We start from the raw sequence: 24572 nt of genomic DNA on the forward strand, positions 1-24572 counted from the left end.
TTTTCCGACGTGAAACAACCCAATTTAACTGTTTGTGATCGGTTTTCAAGAAAGGAAGAAAACCATGGTAAATCACCTTCTGCGACTTCTGCTACCTTGGCTAGTCGCATCAGTAACAGTTTGTGGTCTACCGTGTCAAAGGCTGCGCTTAGGTCCAGCAGAACCAGGAGACAAGATTCTCCTTCGTCTGCGGCCTCGAGGGCATCGTCCCATATTTTGAGTAAGGCCGTTTCTGTCCCGTGTCCGGGACGGAAGCCTGATTGCAATGGATCCAGTAGATTGTGGGTATCTAGATGCTGTTGCAGCTGTTGTACCACTACTTTCTCCATTATCTTGGAGAGAACATTTAGGCCTGTTATGGGACGGCGGTGAGTTGGGTCCTTGGGATCCAGGTTAGGTTTTTTCAAGATGGGCTGGATTGTGCCCTCTTTCAACAGGGATGGCACTGTGCCTTCCTTAAATGACTGGTTTATAAGCTGTGTGATGGGTGGTGCCAGGATGTCGGCACATTCCTTCAGCAGTTTGGTGGGGATGATATCATTGGGCGATGTGCTGTTCCGCAAAGCACCAATGATATTTTTTGTGGTATCGATGGAGATCGGTTCCAGAGTGAACTTTGTTGATTGTAGAGCGTTTCTGTGGGTGTTTTGTGGTTGATTGACGGTAGGGTTGAGGGGGGTATTGTTTTGCATGATGCTTTCCCGGATTCTTTCAATTTGGTTGATGAAGAAATCCGATAGTTCATTGCAGAACTCTTGGGTGTCTGAGTTGGGGACTTCAAGACATCCTGGATTCATGGTCTGGGTGACCATCTTGAAGAGTTCGCGGGGGCGGTTTAGGGCGCTGTTAATCGCCATAGAAAAATGATGTTTCTTGGCTTTGAAGATTTCTTTATGATATCGTGTTGTTATTGCCTTGTAGATGAGGTTATCCTCTGCAGGACTTCTTTTCCAGGCGGCTTCCGCCCTTCTGCGCTCTTGCTTCAGAAGCGACAGCTGGTTGTTGAACCAGCCGGACTTTCTTTTTCGGATGCAGGCTTTGCGTTTCGGTGCTACTAAATCGGCTGACTGTAGCAGGGCTGCGTTTATGGCATCCAGTGTATCTGCGGCTGTTTGATGTGGATGGATTGTTTTGATTCCGTTTCCCAAGGTAGATTTAAAGAGTTCCGAATGGAGCTTCTTCTGTGATCTAGCCCAGTGTATTGTCACCGGCTTGGGTGCTTTTATCACTGGGGGAATTTTGGAGATTATGAAATTAATTGCATGGTGGTCTGTCCATGGCAATGGTTCATTTTCTAAAATGCTTATTTTCAGATTTTGTCTGAAAATTAGGTCGAGTGTGTGACCTGAAGCATGTGTTGGCCCGCATATAAGTTGCTGTAGCCCTAATCCCTCCAGGTGATCAATGCAGGCGTCCGCAATGGGATCCTGTGCGGAGTTGGCCCACAGATTAAAGTCCCCGAGCAGCAAAAGGTGTTTGCTGTTAAGGGTATAAGTGGATATAAACTCCGTTAATGATGGCAAAAACTGCGATTTTGGCCCAGGTGGCCTATAGCAGAGGAGAATGTGAACAGTCTCCTGGGGGGAAGTTTGAAGTTGAAGAGTAAGGGTTTCCATGAATGGAAGAGGATTTTGAAGGGCTGGCTTAGTGATTGTAATGCGATCTACCCCATAGTGTTTAACCCATTACAAAAATTCTTCTATTTCCACTTCCAAAACCTCATATCACCTGATGTCTACTTCCACCTTGGCACACTATAGCCCCTCTTGGTGATACACTCACCAAATGGTATTGACCACCAAGTTAATAGGAAGGTCAAACAGCACTTGCGTGTGTCTGCTTAGGACACCTGTGATAGGAAAATGGGGTTACCCCTTTTGGGTGGTCTGGTCTGATATAGGCAATAAGAACAGGGGGGTAATAGCCTTTATTTTTTTACCAAACTTGAAATTCTTTTTAAACTGTTATATTACAAATTCTGTTCTCAGCTTGTGAAACAAAGGCAAAAAGGCTTATATTACAGGAAACTTAAAGCTTGCAATTTGCAGAATGTGTGAAACATTCTTTTCTAAGTGTGAAATATTGGCTAAAATTTTATAGACATATAGGTTTTATTAACAAAGCTTATTAACAAGTTTTATACAATTATAGAAATAGTGTGAGACAATGGTCAGAAGATATTACATTTTTTGATGTTGAGTAATATCTCTAAGCAAATTGTGTATTTTAAGAAATCTTACCAATATGATATTAAAGTCTCATGTGAACAATTTAGGTATAAAATATATACTGTAAGAAATATTGTAACCTGATTGGCTGGTCCACAAAGAGAGGTTGTACCTCAAATTTTTAGTAAAACCAGCTGTATTCCGGAAATAAATTGTAATCTTGCTACATGATACTCGTGTTAAGTGTCTTGCTGATTACCCGATCGATCGTAGGACTCCTCGCACCCAGAGAAAAGATAGCAAAACAGAAGTGTGAACTTACAGGTGATCACAGGTAACCACAGGTTACAGCCTCACCTTACAACCTGCACCATACTGATATTTATACAACAAAGAAGGGCAGGGGGGATCTGAGCGTCAATTTCCACTTGTCTGATTTGTCATGAAACTTTGGGCATTAAAGTCGCATGACAAACCACACACCATTCTTTTCAATGGCACTCATCCAAATCATTGCGACTTAAAGTCACAGCAACTTTGCAAAGGTACCTGCACTACTTTGGTGTGACTTTTGATACAACTTAGAATATAAAGTCCAATCAAAATTGTACCAAAAGTTGCAATAGAAATCGTGCGACTTTGAGGACATGCCATTGTGAAAGGAGCCTTGGCACTAACTCTGTTTAAAAAGGTTACATTAAAATAATCAAAACACTCACTCGCCGGGGAGCTGCGGTGGCTCAACGCGATTGGCACTGTGCTGACAAGCCATTCACCTCTGCAGCTAGGGGTTCGGATCCCGGTCTCAGCTACATGTGAATTGAGTTTGGTGGTCTCAGCCCGGCTCCCGGTGGGTGTGCTATGCGAGGTAAGCCTGCGCCCACCCCCCTCCCACAAAAACCACCACACTTACACGCACTCGAAATTGGGTTAACATGCACGCACTTTGACCACGCGGTCTCTAAAAAGAGAGGCGAAGGACTAACGGGGCTGGTTGAGCGGGCTAGATCCTCTCACTCCCTTATAGGGAGTCCCTCTGCCCCGTTGGGCTTCAAAGCGGAGCAGGTAGGGCGGGCTGTGTGGGAAGACCCCCTCACACACCCACCATTGCCACCCGGGGCATGGAGAAAGGTGGCAGATTGCCTCTGGGGGAGGCCTGCCTACTCCCAACTCTTGCAGTCCGGCTCCTCTCTCGAGTACACGCACAAAATACACTTTAAAAAAATAAATAAAAAAAACACTCACTCGCCTAACACTAAGGGTAGAAGAAGCTTTAGAAAAGTACGTACCACAGTGGTAATTTTTGTGTGTGGGGCCTATCATGACATCACTGTGGAGTAGTTTTCATGTGTTACCTGATGGCTATTGCTCTCGAGGGACTCAGTGTGACGAAACATGACGTGCAAGACTATTGCACAGTGACGTCATCACTCATAGAACAAATTATCACTGTGGCATCTACTTTCCCAATGCTTCTAGCCTTAGTGCTAGGTGAGCTCTTTTAAACACTTGAGTGTTTTGATTATATAATGAAACGCTGTCCATAGTACAAATCCCAGCAAGTTCAGCAGGAACTGGCTGAGATTCAAACCGTGTGCGGGTAGGCTCAATGTACCAAGTTGATCGATTAACTTGGGTACACCCAGCCTGCTGAATTTATTTGCGACTAGCAGCTAGCAATATTCACTGTCATCTGGTGGAAACAGCTTCCCCAGGCCCCCCGCCGTGAGAATACAATGTCCTGGCAGGAGGGATGTCCCTGTCAGCACTGTCTGCGTTCATGATGGGGGAATCATGCAAATTCATTTTCTACAACCCGTGGTTGCAGAAAAGAAATTTGCATCGTCTATGTCAGGGATCCTCATAATGGGAATTGTAGTTCCTGAACAACTGGAGGGCCGTAGTTTGAAGACCCATGACCTGCCTAACATTTTAAACAACTGGAGGTAGCACAATGATTTCCCCTACCTTCTTTGTTGCGTAAACACTGATATTTGTATAGCGTATAGGAAATGACAGAGGTGCGAGTGACCCAAGAAAAGACAAATTAGTGCCGTTTGACCTAATAACTTAAGCCTCGTACATACTACTAGTTTCTTTTTGTTCAACTGTATCACTTCTAGCAGTTGGGGATTTGTTTATTTATTTTTTGTTTGGTTTTGTTTAGCACATGGTTATCTAAAGTTGAATATTTATAGATGGGTGCACTTTATATTATTTTACACTATGTTATATTATTTTTTTAATTATTGAGATTAGGTTAGAGGGATTAGATCATGCACAATTTGTATTTATTTATTTATTTTAGTACAAAAAGTGTCATGCATTGCTGATAGTATTATATTTTCAATCGTTTTCTATTAATCCTTAAAAAACATCAACCTGTAAACAAGAAATAATTGTAACATTTTTTACACATGCAGATCTTCATTTCTGAGAAAAAAATAAATAAAATAAAAATATCACAGAAATATATTCCTTTCCTTAGTTTATTTTGTAATCCTGTTGAATTTTATATGTAGTTCCACTGTTGACTTTGTGGCTATTTACTCAAGATTTAGAAGCATAGTTGGGGGATGGGACTGCAGGTATGGTGTGAATATTCTGGACTGAATAGCAGAATTATCAGCGAAAGCCCAGGATCTTGCATGGATAGAGACTTGAGAGGTTAATACGATTCAGATCACCTCCAGAACGCCTCCCATACACCCTGGCTGGCACGTTTACATTACAGAGAAGCCTCTTCAGTTTCTAGGCAATTAAATGGGGCTTTGCAATGAAAGACTTCTTTCTACTTGTTAAGCAGTAAAACGTTGGATAACGGAAAGGGAACAGGGCTTGGAAATCAAAAAACTGTGCTTTGCAAGGACAGCCTGGCAATAAAGCATATGTAAAAATGGCAGCTGAATAAAATAAAACGACTAGGTTGTCAACTACGTACGCACATTACAGTTATCTCTTCTAAAGGATTCACCTTGAAAACTGTTTCCTGACATCAATGGAAAATAAGTGGAAAAATACAGACAATGACTGTCTACTTCTTGTTCAACAATTGTGCCAACAACAGTCTACATTATAACACAGAAAACTAGAACACACATAAACGTGGAATTGCACAGAGGCTGCAAACAAAAAATATATAGATAAAATATACGGTTTCAAGCCCTACAGATAGAACTCAGTCCAGTGAATAGTTCTGTGTATTCTGTAATGCGCTGCAGACTATGTTATTACTACATATGCTGAAGGAGTATAGAAAGGAGTACACTGCAATATTCTAGAGGGTTTACATGCCATCACGATCAACACATTTTTAGCGTGTCTATATTCAGAAGTTGTATTAGTAAATGTATTTAAATGAAATAGCATGACCAAAACTGAATAAAGCGACACGGTTAGTAAAATCCATTGTGGCAAAAGAATAGCTGCAAAGGAAAACAATGAATACTTATGTTTTGTACAGTATGCTGCGTCATTCTAGAGGAATCCTCTACTTAAAGGGGAACTAAACCCTCCAATCCTTTACAGCCAAGGAAGCTGCCATCTTAAATGAAAAATAGAAAGGAATCCGCGCTTAGGATGTGAATTAGATGCTACTGCCTCCCTAAAAAACCTCAGTGATGAGATCAAAAAAGATGTAAAAAAAGATTGGGGTAATGGCGCTGCAAATTGGGTCACCCTTAGGTGTTCCGAGTTTCTGTGTGTTCACAGGTGTTGGGTAATCTGTTAACAGGAAAGATCCAATCCGATGGACCTCCTTAATAGGAAGCACGATCCTTCAGATACCCTATTTGATGATGGCAATAGTAAAGCTTTGTCAGAGAGGATTAGTGTGGGAGTGTCCTATTGTAGGATCTATTATTCAGATGCCTAATGGTCTAAGTTATCCAATAAACAGCTGATTGAAATGTATTGTCACTTAGAGATATAAATGTTTCTAGTTGCCAGAAACAAATTAAACCAAAACAAATGCTGGAATAAATATACAACCTTCTATGAGGTAAAAACACCGATCTCAGGGGGCAGGTGATAATCACAAGTGAATGGTGAGAAGTGCTTTAAATAAACAATTCTAATGAGCTAGAATGTATATATATATGTATATATTAGATGTCCTCTGTGTTGTGGCGAGGTAACAAAGGGGCACTAACCGCCCTATATAGTGAATATATAAAAAATGTGTTCTTATTTTAGGTGTCTACTACCATTAAAAATAATAATATTATATTGCAACATTTAGTAGCAAAGGAAAAAAGGGTATCAATAAAAATAGTGCAACAAAGTATTGCGAGGTAATTGAGAGTTAGTGCAAGTCCTCACAAAAAAATATATAACCAATGTGTAAAAGTTAATAAGTAGAAATATATGAATGATAAAAAAGTTCATATATATACAAATATTCTTTGCAACTTCAGGGAAAAAAATAGAAAAAAAGAAAAAAAGGAAAAAGTGAAGGATTACTCCAAGGGCTTAGAAGCCAACACAATTATTGAACAAAATAAGACAGTCTTAGGCCCCTTTCACATTGAGGAGTTTTTCAGGCGGTAAAGCGCTAAAAATAGCGCTGCTATCCCGCCTGAAAAACTCCTGCACTGCAGACTCAATGTGAAAGCCCGAGGGCTTTCACACTGAGGCGATGCGCTGGCGGGAGACAAAAAAATCTCCTGTCAGCAGCATCTTTGGAGCGGTGAGAGGAGCGGCATGTATACCGCTCCTTCACCGCTCCTTCCCATTGAAAACAATGGGAACCGCGGCAATACCGCCCGCAATGCGCCTCTATAGAGGCGCATTGCGGGCGGTATTAACTCTTTATTGGCCGCTAGCGGGGGTTAATACCGCACCGCTAGCGGCTGATACCCGCGGCAATTCTGGCGGTATAGCGCCGCTATTTTTAGCGGCGTTATACCGCCACCGCAGCTCCCGCCCCAGTCTGAAAGGGGCCTTAGGTTAACGTTTCTTCAATCGGGTTAACCCTCAATTAGCTGGTGACTTGAAGTGCCATTAACGTGCATTGAAATAATAGTGACAGCAGTGCTTCCCCACATGGGTCCCCACTCACCAGATGTCGTCACCCCCCAGGGGGCAAAAAGCGGGTGGTGGTGGTACCTCGATACCTGCAAGGTGATGGTTTCCTGCGATCAGTCCTCGAGTGTCTCCTTATTCCAGGGATCACGGGGTGCTTGAAATGGTTTTTCAGATGTTCACGTGGGATCATTCATTAAGTAAAAAATAATAAAAAGAAGGAACGCATAGTGTAATACGTTTTGATAGTGTTAAATTATTTTGTTGGGTATATCCTATTTAAAAAAGGGAAAACAATTGTTGATCAGTTGGAATAAAATGTCCAAGTGGATCCCTGCGCAAGGGGAGTTCCAACGAGCAATGTATTTAAAAACAAACACAGAATAAAAAATTAATTAATTAAAAGAAAAAGAAAAAACAAAGAGCCACAAGTTGCCCTAGCACTCTGCACTCTGCTGTTAGTAGTTGCTTCACTGCTGGGATAGCCAATTTGAAATCCTCCCTTGGCGCCCGTATGTACTAGAGCAGTGATCAGCTGAGGCAGATAGCGTGCTGACAGGCAGTGTGTGAGCGAGTGTATGAGCGTCCGTCTAGGTCACCTGACGCGTTTCGTCATGTGACGTTCTCAAAGCCTTTGAGAACGTCACATGACGAAACGCGTCAGCTGACCTAGACAGACGCTCATACACTCGCTCACACACTGCCTGTCAGCACGCTATCTGCCTCAGCTGATCACTGCTCTAGTACATACGGGCGCCAAGGGAGGATTTCAAATTGGCTATCCCAGCAGTGAAGCAACTACTAACAGCAGAGTGCAGAGTGCTAGGGCAACTTGTGGCTCTTTGTTTTTTCTTTTTCTTTTAATTAATTAATTTTTTATTCTGTGTTTGTTTTTAAATACATTGCTCGTTGGAACTCCCCTTGCGCAGGGATCCACTTGGACATTTTATTCCAACTGATCAACAATTGTTTTCCCTTTTTTAAATAAATTATTTTGTTGGGTATATCCTAACACTATCAAAACGTATTACACTATGCGTTCCTTCTTTTTATTATTTTTTACTTAATGAATGATCCCACGTGAACATCTGAAAAACCATTTCAAGCACCCCGTGATCCCTGGAATAAGGAGACACTCGAGGACTGATCGCAGGAAACCATCACCTTGCAGGTATCGAGGTACCACCACCACCCGCTTTTTGCCCCCTGGGGGGTGACGACATCTGGTGAGTGGGGACCCATGTGGGGAAGCACTGCTGTCACTATTATTTCAATGCACGTTAATGGCACTTCAAGTCACCAGCTAATTGAGGGTTAACCCGATTGAAGAAACGTTAACCTAAGACTGTCTTATTTTGTTCAATAATTGTGTTGGCTTCTAAGCCCTTGGAGTAATCCTTCACTTTTTCCTTTTTTTTCTATTTTTTTCCCTGAAGTTGCAAAGAATATTTGTATATATATGAACTTTTTTATCATTCATATATTTCTACTTATTAACTTTTACACATTGGTTATATATTTTTTTGTGAGGACTTGCACTAACTCTCAATTACCTCGCAATACTTTGTTGCACTATTTTTATTGATACCCTTTTTTCCTTTGCTACTAAATGTTGCAATATAATATTATTATTTTTAATGGTAGTAGACACCTAAAATAAGAACACATTTTTTATATATTCACTATATAGGGCGGTTAGTGCCCCTTTGTTACCTCGCCACAACACAGAGGACATCTAATATATACATATATATATATATACATTCTAGCTCATTAGAATTGTTTATTTAAAGCACTTCTCACCATTCACTTGTGATTATCACCTGCCCCCTGAGATCGGTGTTTTTACCTCATAGAAGGTTGTATATTTATTCCAGCATTTGTTTTGGTTTAATTTGTTTCTGGCAACTAGAAACATTTATATCTCTAAGTGACAATACATTTCAATCAGCTGTTTATTGGATAACTTAGACCATTAGGCATCTGAATAATAGATCCTACAATAGGACACTCCCACACTAATCCTCTCTGACAAAGCTTTACTATTGCCATCATCAAATAGGGTATCTGAAGGATCGTGCTTCCTATTAAGGAGGTCCATCGGATTGGATCTTTCCTGTTAACAGATTACCCAACACCTGTGAACACACAGAAACTCGGAACACCTAAGGGTGACCCAATTTGCAGCGCCATTACCCCAATCTTTTTTTACAACAAGGAAGCTGCCATCTTAGTCTTTGATCTGCATTTGCCATGGGGTTGCATAAGTGATCAATTATGACACCAGCCATTCAATGGTTTGACAGTTCGGTTGAGAGCACAAGCAACTGTGACCGTTATCATTCATGGCATGCCTTGGATGCAACCGTTTGGGAAACCACTAAATCAGTGGGTTTAGTTCTGCTTTAGGTCTGTTGAAAGACCAACACTTCCCAGAGTATTATCCCACAGTGCTCAGTGGTGCCTCCCTCTGACCTCCATATTACTACAGGGCACAATAATAACACAGAGTTTGTCAGGAGGAACCACTCAGCACTGCAGGTGACAAGAGAGATCAATACTCCCAAGTCTATCAGCAGACTTTAGAGTAGCATTCCTCTTGAATGGAGTGGTGCTGGCAGGGGGTATAGGCAAAAATTGCTCATCCTATTTTTAGGTGTTCTTTTTGCCCAAATAAATTTTACTGACAGGGTCGCTTTAAAGACCTTTAATAAAACGTAGGAAACATCAGGAGATATTGTGCACTGAGATACTTGGGCTACTGAAGGTCGCAAAGCAATTTAACCAGAACCATGTTTTTGTACATTGGGTTGCTTGTTATTCTAAAATAGGAAGAGCACATATGCTTTCCGATTTCGAATGGCCCACCTGGTAATGTGGACATGTATATCTTTTGTGGCCCGCAATGAATCCCAGAGCTCCGGGGGGGCACAAAAGGTATACATGCTGGTTGCCTTGGAGCGGACAGGGAGGAGGCAGGACGAGTGACGTACATACAGGTGAATTTCCTGTTTGCATGGCAGCCTTTGTAATAGGAAGTCCCGTCTCCTGCGCTGCCATTGGCTGACTGTTCTGTCCATCACAGGAGGCGGGACTTTGTATTAAAGAGGCCACCTTGAAAACCGATTCTGCTGTATGTAATCTGATGGCGCCGGTCCCGTCCCTGGCCCCTCCGAGGTTGCAGATGGACATCAATCAGGCTATACTGATGGCAACGGTGGGGCTGCATGCATGGCAACGGTGGGGCTGCATGCATGGCAACGGTGGGGCTGCATCCATGGCAACGGTGGGGCTGCATCCATGGCAACGGTGGGGCTGCATCCATGGCAACGGTGGGGCTGCATATGGGCACTGACCCTTATTTTGCTTCACAGTTCTTTATTTAAAATTACATTTTTTTCCTGAAACTTCCCTCTTAAAGTGAAGGTGCGTGAAGGTTATATGCCAATAAATACGGTATAGCCATCTCTTCACCACACACAGACACAAAGGCAGAAGATTCTTGTTGGGCAGTGTATTAGTGCTCGGACGAAAACACTTAGACCGAATTTTAATGGTTCAAAGAATGTCAAGCAAAATGGTCGGCCCTCACGCAGGTTCACTTCATCAAATCTGGCCCCCTTTCAAAAAAGTTTGGACACCCCTGTCTTACAAGCCATGAAGTGGCACAAATTATCCTTGTAGTCCAAAAATAATCCCTACACATCCACTACTTAATGGCCGTATAATTTATTTTTTATTAAATCCTTTGTTACTGTGTTTGTCTCCTTGTAAAGTCCTACGCAAGCTCCTGAATACTTCTCCCCCCTCACTTCCGTTTATGTGCGCTAATATAATCACCTAAAAACTGAACCAAAAAGGCACAGAAAAAAAAAAATAATCAAAAAGAAAAATATTTTTAAAGCCAACATCCATTTTAAGTTTTGAATACTCTTAGAGCTGTAAATCAACAAACGGCCAAACTATTAATAAACATATTCTCAAATGTAGTTACACATCAGATCTACAAAAGGCAGGCTAGTAGGGAATAAGGATGAGCTCCAGCGTGTTCGCATAGTACACGTGCAGAGCCCGCCAGGAAGTCTGCACGGCGCTGCGCTAATCACAGGCAGGGAGACATTTTCCGATCTCTGCCGCTGAGCATCCGGACAATGTCTCCCTGGCTGTGATTAGCGCAGCGCCATGCAGACTTCCTGGCGGGCTCTGCACGTGTACTATGAGAACACGCTGGAGCTCATCCTTACGAAGGAAGAAGCAGCGGCCCAAAAATATGTCCAGAGATGTTCTCAACCATGGGTTCCAATAATTAGGTAAATATCCTAATTGGCCACATCCTCTGGTAGGGAATTGTTGTGAACTAGTAAAGGAGGGTAGAACTAAGGGAAGTATGGGGGATGAAAGGAAAAACACAACATATGTGTAAACAAAATGAAATGGTGGTTTCTGGTAAACAACGATGTGTGGGCTTCAAAAATAAACAGCGGAAAGTTTACCCATCTTGCAGGCAATGAGCTGTATCGTTGAGTTGCAGTTTACTGTTATCTTACTTCCTACTTTGACATTCAATTCATCTTTACAGGTTAATGCTTTTTGGCTGCAGATCTTTAGATTTTCACATGCCCACATGGTCTTAAGTCGGCCATAGATGGATCGAATCTCGCTATGGTTCAGCAGGGACCAGACGAGATTCAAACCATCTATGGGCAGGCTGATCAGACACAAGTTGATCCATCAATCGCCTTGGGTACAATCAGCATGTTGGATTTTTCATGCGATTATTGCAAGAGGTAGCCACCAACAATAATCACTGTGTTCCCCCAGGAGAGATGGTCCCACCCCACCCTTTGCCAGGAGAACATGATATTTCCCCATTAATACTGACTGTATTGAAAGTGTTGGATAGAGCAGAGAAGGATTAGACCACTAAATTAGTCAGGTTATAACCACTGTCTTTGTACCCTAAACAGACGTAGTTGTGCGAGTAAGATGACTTCACAAAACTGTCAGATCTTTCATGTCCATCCAGGGGATCACAAAAGCCCACGCCAAGTCCATTCACCCAACAGTTCATAAATGCCTACGGCCAGGCCCAATGCCAATGGCACTGCTGCTGCTGTGTCTCAGCCAATCAGGAGGAGAGTCACGGATGGCCAAGACACTCGTGCACATGACTGGAGAGAGATTGGGCTTAGGTAAGTAATTAGGGGGGTGCTGGGGAGGCTTCTGCACACAGGTTTTATTTTAATGCATAGAATGCATTAAGATAAAAAATCCTTCTGCCTTTACAACTTCTTAAAGGTAAAAAAACCTTGTGCCTCTACAACCACATTAAGCTGGCCAAATAATTTGTCATTATATCTTGTTTCTGTTGTATTGTAGGTCAGTGGCCAGACCTAAACCTAGTCGCTCTCCCCCATTTTGCGTCTTTGCCCCATGTTGGCATGGTGCCCACAGTAGCATAGCAGTGTAGGACTGGCCATAAGAGGCATTACGCTGATGCAGTTGGCCAGCTTAATCATATATTGCAATATGGGTGTGAACTAAATATCCCTGTTTTTTATTGCAAAGTTTGCTAGAAGAGAAGCAGTGTGCAGAGTTCATCCAGAATTTTTAGTGTTAATATGTGGAAAATAATAATGCAGCGCCTTAAAGGGGTTGTAAAGGTTTGTTTTTTAATTTTCTAAAAAAAAAAATTTTTTCTCTGAATTTCTCACTTCCTGTTCTGGCTGACTAACCCCCCAGCCAGACGATGGGGGCAAGCCTACTGAGGAGAAACAGGAAGTGACAAATTCAAAGAAAAAAAAACATTTAGAATGGAAATCGAAGGAAAAGGTTAGTGAACCAACAATGCACTAGCTTAAAGGAATTCATTTAGAAAAATAAAAACCTTTACAACCCCTTTTAGTAAAGTGCATGATAATTACAATAAACAATATAGCTTAACATGTGAATAAACAGGGTCAAAAATATATTGTCCAATAATTAAAAAGAGGATTCCCAACGTGTATATTCGGTGAAACCAAATACTGTATATAACACCATTAGGAACATCATTAGATGTTCCTCAGAAAGTGCTTCAGTGACCAGTCACCAACATTGAGAAAAAAAACTCACCAGAACAAATGGCTACCATTATAGCAGCATATATGCCCAAACCAGCATGAGGATCTCACAGGAACCACTGCGACATGAGAGGATAAACCTCATGCATGCCTCTCAATCATGCAGTCACCCTATGGCCTCCCAGCCTGTCACTATGTGTGCACAATCCAGTTATGAAGGCATTTATATACTGCCTTTTGTGTTAGCAGCCTTATTTCAATATTTATGTCACAGTGCAGATAGCATTATTTACACTATAGCGTTAATATGTGGTCACACCCCTTTAGCACCTGATAGATTATATGCATGTACAAGCTATTGGGATCTGGGCACAGGTATATCTGGTTTCTAACAAGAACAATGGCCGTAGCATTTGGCCAACAAGTCAAATCAAAACAGCGTTTTTGAGCTTTGCTGTTTTTTTTAATTAGCCAATATAGAAAACTATTATCGGTTACATCATTTGTTGCTGGGTATTTCAGCTTTTTTAGCTTTTCTTTTTTTATTAGGGTAAGGGGTTAGAGTTAAAGCCTCATGGTTTTCACCTTAAAGTAGAACTATAGGCACATTTTATTTCCCATTTTGGATAGAGTAAGGGAGGTTTGTAACACACTAGATTATTTTTTTTTTTTTTTGCTATCTGTATCCCATTGCAAAGATTTCCCTTCACTTCCTGTCCCATCTCCAAACAGGAAGGGAGAGGAAATCCCTGCAAATTAAGGGAATTCCTTGGGGACCCCCAGGGTAACAGGACAAACTGAGGGGGTTATTCTCTTTAACGGGGGCACAGACAGCAATAAAAACAGACAGGTGATCTAATCTATCTCTAAATCCAAAACAAAAAAGCACCCCCCCGACCCACTGTTTATCTTACCTGAACGTTCCAGCCGCCGTCTGAGGTCATCATTGGATAGATTGATAGCAGCGGGAGACATTGGCTCCCGCTGCTGTCAATCAAATGCAGTGATACGTGGGGTCGAGCACTCTAAAAGAGGAGGAGCCAGTAACACCCCCGGAGCACTACTACTACTACTACTACTACATTACATTTAATACCAAGTAATAATAATTAACACCCAACTTAAATCTCTAGCCCTTAAACAAATATAAATAATAATAATTACTAAACACCCCAACACAATATAAATTATTATTAATAATAATTTTGTTCAGGTATTTTTTTTAGAATAATACAATTTTTTTAATGTTAAGGGTTAATTATTATGTATTAATACAGATTAATTGATTTTGATGGTTTTTAGAAATGTTTGTATTTTTTTCATATATTAATTCATACATTACTACTTTTTTTTTTAAAAAAAGGTTTCATTTAAGCTGAAAAAAATATAAAAAATTGCACAAAACGTGTGAATGTGCACTAAAATGCGCAAATGGCGTGTTTCCATTAATTTCCATGGGAATAAAAAAACATACCAAAAACACTCACATCTGCTCGAACTACACAATAAGCTCCAGAACCTTATGGAGCTTCAGGAAACTTAGAGTGGAGATGTGAACCATATCCATAGAGAATAATCATCTTTTTTCCCCCAGCGTTTTGAAGCTTCAAGCTACAAAACGCTGAGGTGTGAATGGGGCCTAAAAGCTTGAAGAAGCTTGTGCTTTTCTGTGCTCCTTTACGTTTTTTTATTAAGCCTGTTTGAGCATAAGCATTTTATTTTCACAAACCCTCCCCTCATCTCCTTTTTTTGTTTTGTCTTTGCACTTTCACGCATTTTTGCATGTTTTTGGGCACTTTTTTTCTTCACGAAAGCTACTCTAAAAAAAGTTTGATGTTTTTTTTTTTTTTTTCTGCGATAACATATGCCTGTAAACTCCGGAAAAAGCCATAGGGCCAGATCCACGTAGCGCGGTGCTTTCTTACGTCCAGCATAGCGTATCTCAGATACACTACGCCGCCGTAACTTACAGCGTATTTCCCGTATCCACAAAGAATTTGCACCGTAAGTTACGGCAGCGTAGTGTAAATGTGTCGGTGTAAGGGCGCGCAAATCAAATCACTAAGTTGTGGGCGTGTTTTATGTTAATACGTCTTGACCCAAGGTAAATGACGCATGCGCCGTCCGTGGGGGTATCCCAGTGCGCATGCTCCAAATTAACCTGCAACAAGCCAATGCTTTTGACGTGAACGTAATTCTACACAAAGCCCTATTCGCGAACGACTTACGCAAACGGTGTAAAATTTTAAAAATTTGACGCGGGAACGACGTCCATACTTAACAGAGTACGCCTCATATAGCAGGGGTAACTTTACGCCGGAAAAGGCCTTACGGAAACGACGTAAAAAATGCACCTGCCGGACGTACGTTTGTGGATTGGCGTATCTAGCTAATTTGCATACGCGGAAATCGACGGAAGCGCCACCTAGCGGCCAGCGTAAATATGCACCTTAGATCCGACGGCGTACTAAGACGTATGCCAGTCTGATCTAGCCCAGCTTCAGGCGTATCTTGTTTTGTGGATACAAAACAATGATACGCCGGAGCAACCTAGAAGTTACGCGGCGTATCAATAGATACGCCGTCGTAACTTCTTTGTGGATCTGGCCCATAGTGTGCGTGAACACATTGGCTAACATGAAGGGGATTTTCTATGCAGGAAGAAAATGAGAGCTAGAAAAAGCCTGTAGGAGCTGCTTCCCTGAGCTTCTTTGAGATGCAGTGTGCAGGAGCCCTTCGTTCAGAGAGACCCAACCGTGGTGGGTCTAGTGATGGACATTAGGAAACATCAGTGCGTGGAGTAACTTTACACTAAACTGGATTTTGTTTAAAGTAGCACATTTAAAATGAAATGCGTATTTACTGCACATCATAAAAAATTCGAACTCTGCCATTATTGTGAAATGGGAAATCTCCCCCAACTGTCCGGTATCATAATATCCAGGACATGTGTAGTCATTTCCTGTGTTCTATCAGCACATTCCTACTACATTCCACACATATACACAGAAGAAGGATTTGACGATTTAAAATGTAGGCAATATCAGATTGTAATAAAGGTAGCGCTGCCTGTCATCTAAAAGCGAAAGTATACATTTTCACAGCCAATTTTCACTGGGAACAAAAACAGTCGCCTAAATTATGCCTAAAATTAATGTCTGCAAGGTAGACAGACACAATAGTGTAATGATTCTGTTAAAAAATGAATACCTATTAAATTCCTTCATCTATATCACCTCCGGCATTCTAGTTTCTGTTCTCTCATTCACTTCCTGGTTTGCGGCGCTCGTTCATGTCAGAACTACATTTCCCAGTATGCATTGCGGCATGCCCAGTAATTCACACCTCCTTGAGGTCTCTAACACGTAGATGTAGTTCCCAGGAGGGGGTGAGCACGTTACTGACCATCGCAGTAAACCCTCCCTTCACGGTGGTCAGTAAAATCAGACAAGCAGGAAGTGAACAGAACAGAGAAGAAATAGAGCAACTTCTGAGCAAAAACGAACAATGAGGAAGTGAAAAGAGGAATGTCTACAGGTAAAGGATGCTCATTATGAAAAAAAAAATTTCCTTTATAACCCCTTTAAGGTCTACATACTTGTAAGTAACTGGATGAGCAAATTTTAAAAGGGAACCCAAGAAAATCGGATAACAAGCTGCCATTGCTTACTTGTTTTTAAAGTGTAAGCTCAATGATCCCCACTTCACTATTCAGCGAGTCACAGACCTGGACAAGCTTGCACCCAGTGAAATCTGAAAGACTGAGTTTACATCTTGCATACACATTACATGTCAGTGTTTTCTGGATCAGGACACTAAGGGCTAGTTTACACTTGCTTCAAACAGGCTTTGTTAAAGCTCTCTGAGCGCTAGTCAAAACTCCTGAACTAAATAAAATGGTTAGCCTACAGTCCTGTTTATACCTGCTTTTGCTTCGCTTCAAATATGATACCCCATGTAGCTTTAGTGGTGCGTCAAAGCCTCCATAGAGGCTTATACAAGCTGAAACCTGTGTGAAAGAGGCTTTAATCCTATGTGCGATTTGTTCAGTCCAGAGATGTGGATCTGAAATATGTAAACCTTAAGTGTGTTTACCGTTACTATGATATGTACTAATATGATTAGGAGATAAATGTAATCATACATATAGTATTTACAGGCATAAAACCAATTTATTTGTTGAATGTATTTACAGCCTTTAACTTAACCAGCTTATCTTCCTTCAATAGTGTGAGCATTTCCCACGAGCAGATCACTAAATCCTACACAAAACAAAAAAAACAAAAAATGTACATTCTGGATGGAGCACGCATTCATCTAAGGCTCGCTAGTTCTTAAAGGGGTGTTCCAGCCAATTTTTATGTTTATTAAAAGTCAGCAGCTACAAAATATGTAGCTGCTGGCTTTTAATAAACATACACTTACCTGCTCCAGCGACGCGCCGGCCGGGGCTCCGCTCCTCTCCCCCCCTCCCCGGCCGGTGTCTTCATTTCAACGGTGGGCACCCGGCCGTGACAGCTTTCGGCTTCACGGCCGGTCACCCACTGCGCATGCGCGAGCGGCACTGCGCATGCGCGCGGCGCTGTCTGATTGGACAGGAGATCGCCTAGGACCTGTGACGTGTCCTAGGCGATCGCCTACAGGGAGGGGCTGCTGTAGGCGCCGATATCCCAGGAACCCTTGCAAATCGCCTTATGCCTTAATCGCCTAGGCGATTAAGACAGGAAGCTGAGGATTAAAACGGCAAAAAAGGTATTTACTATCCAAAAAAAAGAAAAGAGATTGTCCATTATGAAAACTAGGCACTAAAGGCATGCAGCACAGCCAAACATGAAAAAATGGGTGGAACTCCACTTTAAATGTCTTGCAGGACAATTTTATGGGTCAGATAGTAGATGCACCAACTAGAAATAGAGCATTACTAAATCTACCGATTACCAACAATACATACCTGATCACGGATGTGGAAATACGGGGCAATTTAGGAAACAGCGATCACCGGTTAATGGGCTTCAGTATAAATCACACAAATAGGAATACAAAAAGACACTGAATTTCAAAAGAGCCAACTTCCCTAAACTACAAACCTTGCTAGAAGGCATGAATTGGGATACAATCTTAGGAACAAAGAGCATCCCATTGGGTAATAAAATAAAAAATGCGAACAAAAAAGTCCTTGATCGCTTAACTCCAATGTAAAGATGCATATAAAAGCAAAGGAGAAGGCCTTCAAAAAATACAAAGTTGAGGGATCATCAGCATTCAGACTTTATAAAGAATGCAACAAGAAATGTAAGGGTGCAATTAGGGCGACTAAGATAGAACATAAAAAGACACATAGCGGAGGAGAGCAAAAAAAATCCCAAGAAATTCTAAGTATGTAAACAGTAAAAAAGGGAGGAAAGACCATATTGGCCCCATAAAGAATGAGGAAAGGACATCTGGTTAAAAAAGGATGGGGAGATGGCGAAAGGTATTGAGGTTTATTCTCCTCCTCAGTCTTCGCAAGGAAATCGGGGGGGGGGGGGGGGGGGGGGGGGGGGTTCTTCAGTAGAAAAAACTGCAGTGTTTATCCTCATGACACATCACAGGAAGCACCTCCATAGTTAACATAGGACAGAATTAAAATTAGCCTTGGGAAACTTAACATTAATAAATCACTGGGACCAGATGGCCTGCACCCAAGGATACTTAGGAAACTCAGTCAAGTAATTGCCAGACCATTGTTCCTAATTTTTACTGACAGTCTACTGACTGGAATGGTACCAGCTGATTGGAGAAAAGCCAATGTAGCACCAATATTTAAAAAGGGCCCAAAATACATTCCTTGGGAATTACAGACCAGTTAGCCTAACATCAATAGTATGCAAGCGGACTATATACAAGATTTTAGTACTGAGAACGGTATTATTAGCAGTAATCAGCATGGATTCATGAAGAATCATTCTTGTCAAACCAATCTATTAACCTATCATGAGGAGGTGAGTTGCCATCTAGATAAAGGAAGGCCCGTAGACGTGGTGTATCTGGATTTTGCAAAAGCATTTGACACAGTTCCCCATAAACATATACTGTACAAAATAAGGTCCGTTGGCATTGACTATAGGGCGAGTACATGGATTGAAAACTGGCTACAAGAGCAAATTCAGAGGGTGGTGATAAATGGGGAGTACTCGGAATGGTCAGGGGTGGGTAGTGGGGTCCCCCAGGGTTCTGTGCTGGGACCAATCCTGTTTAATTTATTCTTAAACGACCTGGAGGATGGGGTAAGCAGTGCAATCTCTGTATTTGCAGACGATACTAAGCTAAGCAGGGCAATAACTTCCCTGAAGGATGTGGAAACCTTTCAAAAAGATCTGAACAAATTAATGGCGTGGGCAACTACATGGCAAATGAGGTTCAATGTAGAAAAATGTAAAATAATGCATTTGGGTGGCAAAAATAGGAATGCAATATATACACTGGGAGGAGAGTAATGTCAAGCCAAACCAAACAGAATATTGGCATGCATTAAAAAGGGGATTAACTCCAGGGATAAAACGATAATTCTTCCACTCTACAAGACTCTAGTCCCGCCACACCTAGAGTATGCTGTCCAGTTCTGGGCAAAATGGAGAGAGTACAAAGAATGGCAACAAAGCTAATAAAGGGTATGGAGGATATTAGTGTTGGGGAAAGGTTGCAAGCACTGAACTTATTCTCTCTGGAGAAGAGACGCTTGAGAGGGGATATAATTACAAATACCATACTGGTGACTCCACAATAGGGATGAAACATTTTTTTTGCGCAAGGGAGTTTAACAAGACACGTGGCCACTCAAAATTAGAAGAAAAGAGGTTTAACCTTAAACTACGTAGAGGGTTCTTTACTGTAAGAGTGGCAAGGATGTGGAATTCCCTTCCACAGGTGGTGGTCATCGATGGTTTCAAGAAACTATTAGATAAGCACCTGAATGACCACAACATACAGGAATATACAAGGTAATACTGACATAATCACACACATAGGTTGGACTTGATGGACTTGTGTCTTTTTTCAACCTCACCTACTATGCAACACCTGCGCCAAATTCAAAATAGAAGAAAATACAAAAGAGTTTGTATCTTACAAAAGTGTAGTGAAGACAAACTTTTTGTTGTGTATAGAACAGTGGCAGCTGGTGCTCAATGTTTGGAAGGGGGGTGGCGACAAACCAATGCCAACCCCCCCCCCCCCCACAGGAGATGGATGGGAATGCATCGACGATCAAAGGCCTCCTTACCTTAGGAAGGTGGCAGATCAGGCAGACATGGATCCGGGCTGCAGCTCCTTGTACCAGGGCCATTGCTTCTCCTCCAGGCCGAACAGGAAGTGGGTCCTAACTGACACCCCGATTGGCCTGGAGTCCTAAAACACCCTGGAAAACCGGATCTAAGGAACCGATTGCCAATTGTCTGGGAGGAGAAATTATTTCCCATTGTAACACAAGTGGGTGGGTTGGCCCCAAGCTCACCCTTTAAGCCAATTAGAGCCTCAGGCTTGTATTCTGTGGTCTCTTATCTGTTTTATAGATGTATTTGTGTAGCTAGGTAAGTTCTACTCACAGCAACGCGGGAGTCCTCATCTTCTGCGGTCTCACTTCTCCCAACCATTCCTTCAGCAATGAGACCAACCTGTTGCTGGTCAAAAAAACAAAAAGTAAAAATGTTAAAAACCCCCCCAAAAAATGACACAGTACACATTATGACACACAGATAAATATTAGTTGGAGATTGAAGTACATATGTTTGTTATTTTTGTATTAGTGAGGTTAAAAAAACAGTAGTAATACTAGTATTGTAAGTATATCAGTAAAACACTAAACCGATTAAGTTACTAATTTACTATTCAATGTATCCTCATTAAAAAGGGAAAAAAAAAAAAATCCCTTTCTTTTACTATCCCCAATCCATCTCCTGATAGGACACCTTGGGGGCACGCCGCACATGCTCAGTTTGGTGTGTATTGCTGTGGCCACCTGAACAATCGATTCTATCACTCTCCTCTCCCCAGCATTACAACTGGGTGCACCTGGCTGAGACAGCTTGTGGGTTCACACCCGGGTGCGCACTGTGTAGTCGCAAGTCACGCTGCGTCTCCTAAATGGTCGGACAATCTTCTGGGACCTGTGACATGTCCCAGAAGATTGGAGGGAGTGGCAGAGGGAAAATTCCGCTTGGATAGCCTAGGCAGTCCGAGCAGAAGCGGGTACATGCCAAATTGAACAGGGGGGGGGTACTTAAGCAGAACTTCCCCTTTTGGGTGGAGCTCAGCTTTAAAGGGGTTGTAAAGAATAGTTTTTTATTTTCTAAATAGGTTCCTTTAAGCTAGTGCATTGTTGGTTCACTTACCTTTTCCTTCAATTTCCCTTCTAAATGTTTTATTTCTTTGTCTGAATTTCTCACTTCCTGTTTCTCCTCCGTAAGCTTGCCCCCATCATCCGAGCCGTTCTGGCTGGGGGTTAGTCAGCGTGCTCACCCCCTCCCTTGGGACTACATCCCTATGGAGAGACGCTGTGAACACATTTAACCATTTAAAACTGTGAACACAGCGTCTCCCCCGCAGGAATGTAGTCCAAAGGGAGGGGGCGAGAACGCTGACTAATCCCCAGCCAGATGATGGGGGCAAGCTTACTGAGGAGAAACAGGAAGTGAGAAATTCAGACAAAGAAAAAAAGCATTTAGAAGGGAAATCAAAGGAAAGGGTAAGTTAACCAACAATGCACTAGCTTAAAAAGGAACCTATTTATAAAATAAAAAAACAAACATTTACAACTCCTTTAAGTATAGAAAATAGAGATGTCGCCAACAGAAAAAATAGAAACTGAGGTTATAACCAGTGCAGCATAAGAGTACATAAAAAATGAGGACAGTAATTATCCAGGTAAATATGGGTCATTCAAACAAGAAAATATACAACAGCCTAGAAAATAAAAATTGTAAACAGTGAACAGAGGGCATTTATATCCATTTGTTTTCCAACATGGAAAAGTATGCAGACCATAATCGAATCAGATTCAGGCGGAAGCAAAACACGTGTCGAGTTATATCTGCTCGCCCATAAAGATAAAGTGTCCTTCCTTCTGGATGGTTCCAGACTAAAACGCTCAAGTAAAAAAGGGACCAAAAGTTTTCCACATCATCAAAAAATTTTTTTATAAAAAATGTTTAGCATGAAGGAACAATCTTTTTTTTATGATCTGTAGTGATCATCTTTACCACCACTTTCCATTACAGAAGTCATTTTTTTATGGATACGAGTATCAAGTGCATACAACGCAGTTTGTGCTCGTTATCCAATCTGGGCATGCACTAATAACACTGAATAAGACATTTTGGATGAAGGTATGAAAAAAAAAAAAGGGGGCTTTGTAATATGACTATTTTCATTGGTGCATATCTGAATGTATGTGAGCAAGCACACCTGTGTAAAAGCTACAATGCATCTTTATGAGACAAGCCCCAGATATCAGATTTCTCTTCACCCAGGAATGTTATTATTGCTCAGCCTTTATTCCTCAGTTGCAACAACTCATTCTCTATATTAACATGATTACTTTGTGTTTTTTTTTTTTTTTTCTTTTCCCAGCAGATCACACGCAAACATGAATAGGCAATATACACTAGAAGCCATTGTTAAGGCACAGGCCAGTTAATAAAGTGTAGTTTACTAATTAGAAAGTGATGATGATCAAGAAAGGCATGGGTACATCTTCAAGCAGGTGTTCTGTAGCCTTGAACTTACCCTGAAAACATATAAACTCAATTTCTAGATTAAAAGCAGAATTCTACACAAAATAGATTTGGTTGTCAGGAAAAAGTATAATCTTCAAAATAAATTTTTACTAGGAACTCGGCAAGAAGATCTCCAAATAAAAAAAAAAAAAAAAAAAATTTTATTATATATATATATATATATATATATATATACACACATATATACATATACATATACACACAGAACCTACTAGAGCAGCCTTTTTTTTTTTTCAAACAGGGTTCAGTGGAACCCTGGGGTTCCTTGAAGGGGTTGTAAAGGTACAATTACCTTAGTGCAGTCCTCCTTCACTTACCTCTTTCTTCGATTTTGCTTTTAAATGTCCTTATTTCTTCTGAGAAATCCTCACTTCCTGTTCTTCTGTCTGTAACTCCACACAGTAATGCAAGGCTTTCTCCCTGGCGTGGAGTGTCGTGCTCACCCCCTCCCTTGGACTACGGGAGAGTCAGGACACCCACTAACACACAGCTCCTTTTTCCATCTGCAATGTAGGGAGCGTCCTGACTCTCCTGTAGACCAAGGGAGGGGGCGAGCATGACACTCCACACCAGGGAGAAAGCCTTGCATTACGGTGGTGAGTTACAGACAGAAGAACAGGAAGTGAGGATTTCTCAGAAGAAATAAGGACATTTAAAAGCAAAATCGGAGGAGGTGGTAAGTGAAGGAGGACTGCACTAAGGTAAAGGAAAAAAAATTGTACCTTTACAACCCCTTTGAGCAAGTTTGGCCTCTCAGATGGGTAACCATTTAAAATAATGATATCTTATCTATATGTTGGGTGAATTCTTTCCAATGACCCCCAAATGCAAGGAGCATTCATCAGTGATCCCCACATTAATATACTGTAAATATAGTAATTATTAACAGGGGGTTCCATAGGCCCAAAAAGTAGAACTATGGGGAGTATAGTCCTGGCCTTACGTGAGCTTGAAGAGAGAGTTATGCCGCGTACACACGATCATTTTTCGGCATGAAAAAAACGTTGTTTTTAAAAAATGTCATTTTAAAATGATCGTGTGTTGGCTTCACATTTTTTTTCGAACATGCTGCATTTTTTAACGTCGTTTTAAACAATGTCGTTGTTCGGGTTGTAAAAATGATCGTGTTACATAGTTACATAGTTAGTCAGGTTGAAAAAAGACACAAGTCCATCCAGTTCAACTACAAAAAAAATAAAAAAAAATAAAAAACACAGTCAAATCCTATACACCCAACTCCATACCCACAGTTGATCCAGAGGAAGGCAAAAAACCCCAGCAGAGCATGATCCAATTTGCTACAGCAGGGGAAAAAATTCCTTCCTGATCCCCCGAGAGGCAATCGGATTTACCCTGAACCAACTTTACCTACAAATCTTAGTACACTACCGTTCATAATGGAGTAAGCACATTCATCACGCTATACGGACAGAAAAGCGCAAATCGTCTTTTACCAACACGGAATCACCTAAAGCAGCCCAAAGACGAATGGAACTTCCCCTTTATAGTGCCGTCGTACGTCACCGCGCTTTGCTAGATAATTTTTT

General features: G+C 41.4%; 1 protein-coding gene across 3 annotated transcripts in view; it reads right to left on the bottom strand.

Annotated features, from left to right (window-relative positions):
* The window catches only part of B3GNT7 (UDP-GlcNAc:betaGal beta-1,3-N-acetylglucosaminyltransferase 7), a 57229-nt gene that overhangs the window by 5002 nt on the left and 27655 nt on the right, over nucleotides 1-24572 (bottom strand). For 2 of the 3 annotated variants that reach the window (XM_040349705.1, XM_040349707.1), the window contains exon 2: nucleotides 20836-20910. In XM_040349705.1, coding sequence (XP_040205639.1) covers nucleotides 20836-20910 — 75 coding nt within the window. The remainder of the gene's footprint in view (nucleotides 1-20835; nucleotides 20911-24572) is intronic. The other variant, XM_040349706.1, reaches the window with a different exon arrangement.

The sequence above is a fragment of the Rana temporaria genome, chromosome 4, assembly GCF_905171775.1.
Source record: "Rana temporaria chromosome 4, aRanTem1.1, whole genome shotgun sequence".
Lineage (NCBI taxonomy): Eukaryota > Metazoa > Chordata > Amphibia > Anura > Ranidae > Rana > Rana temporaria.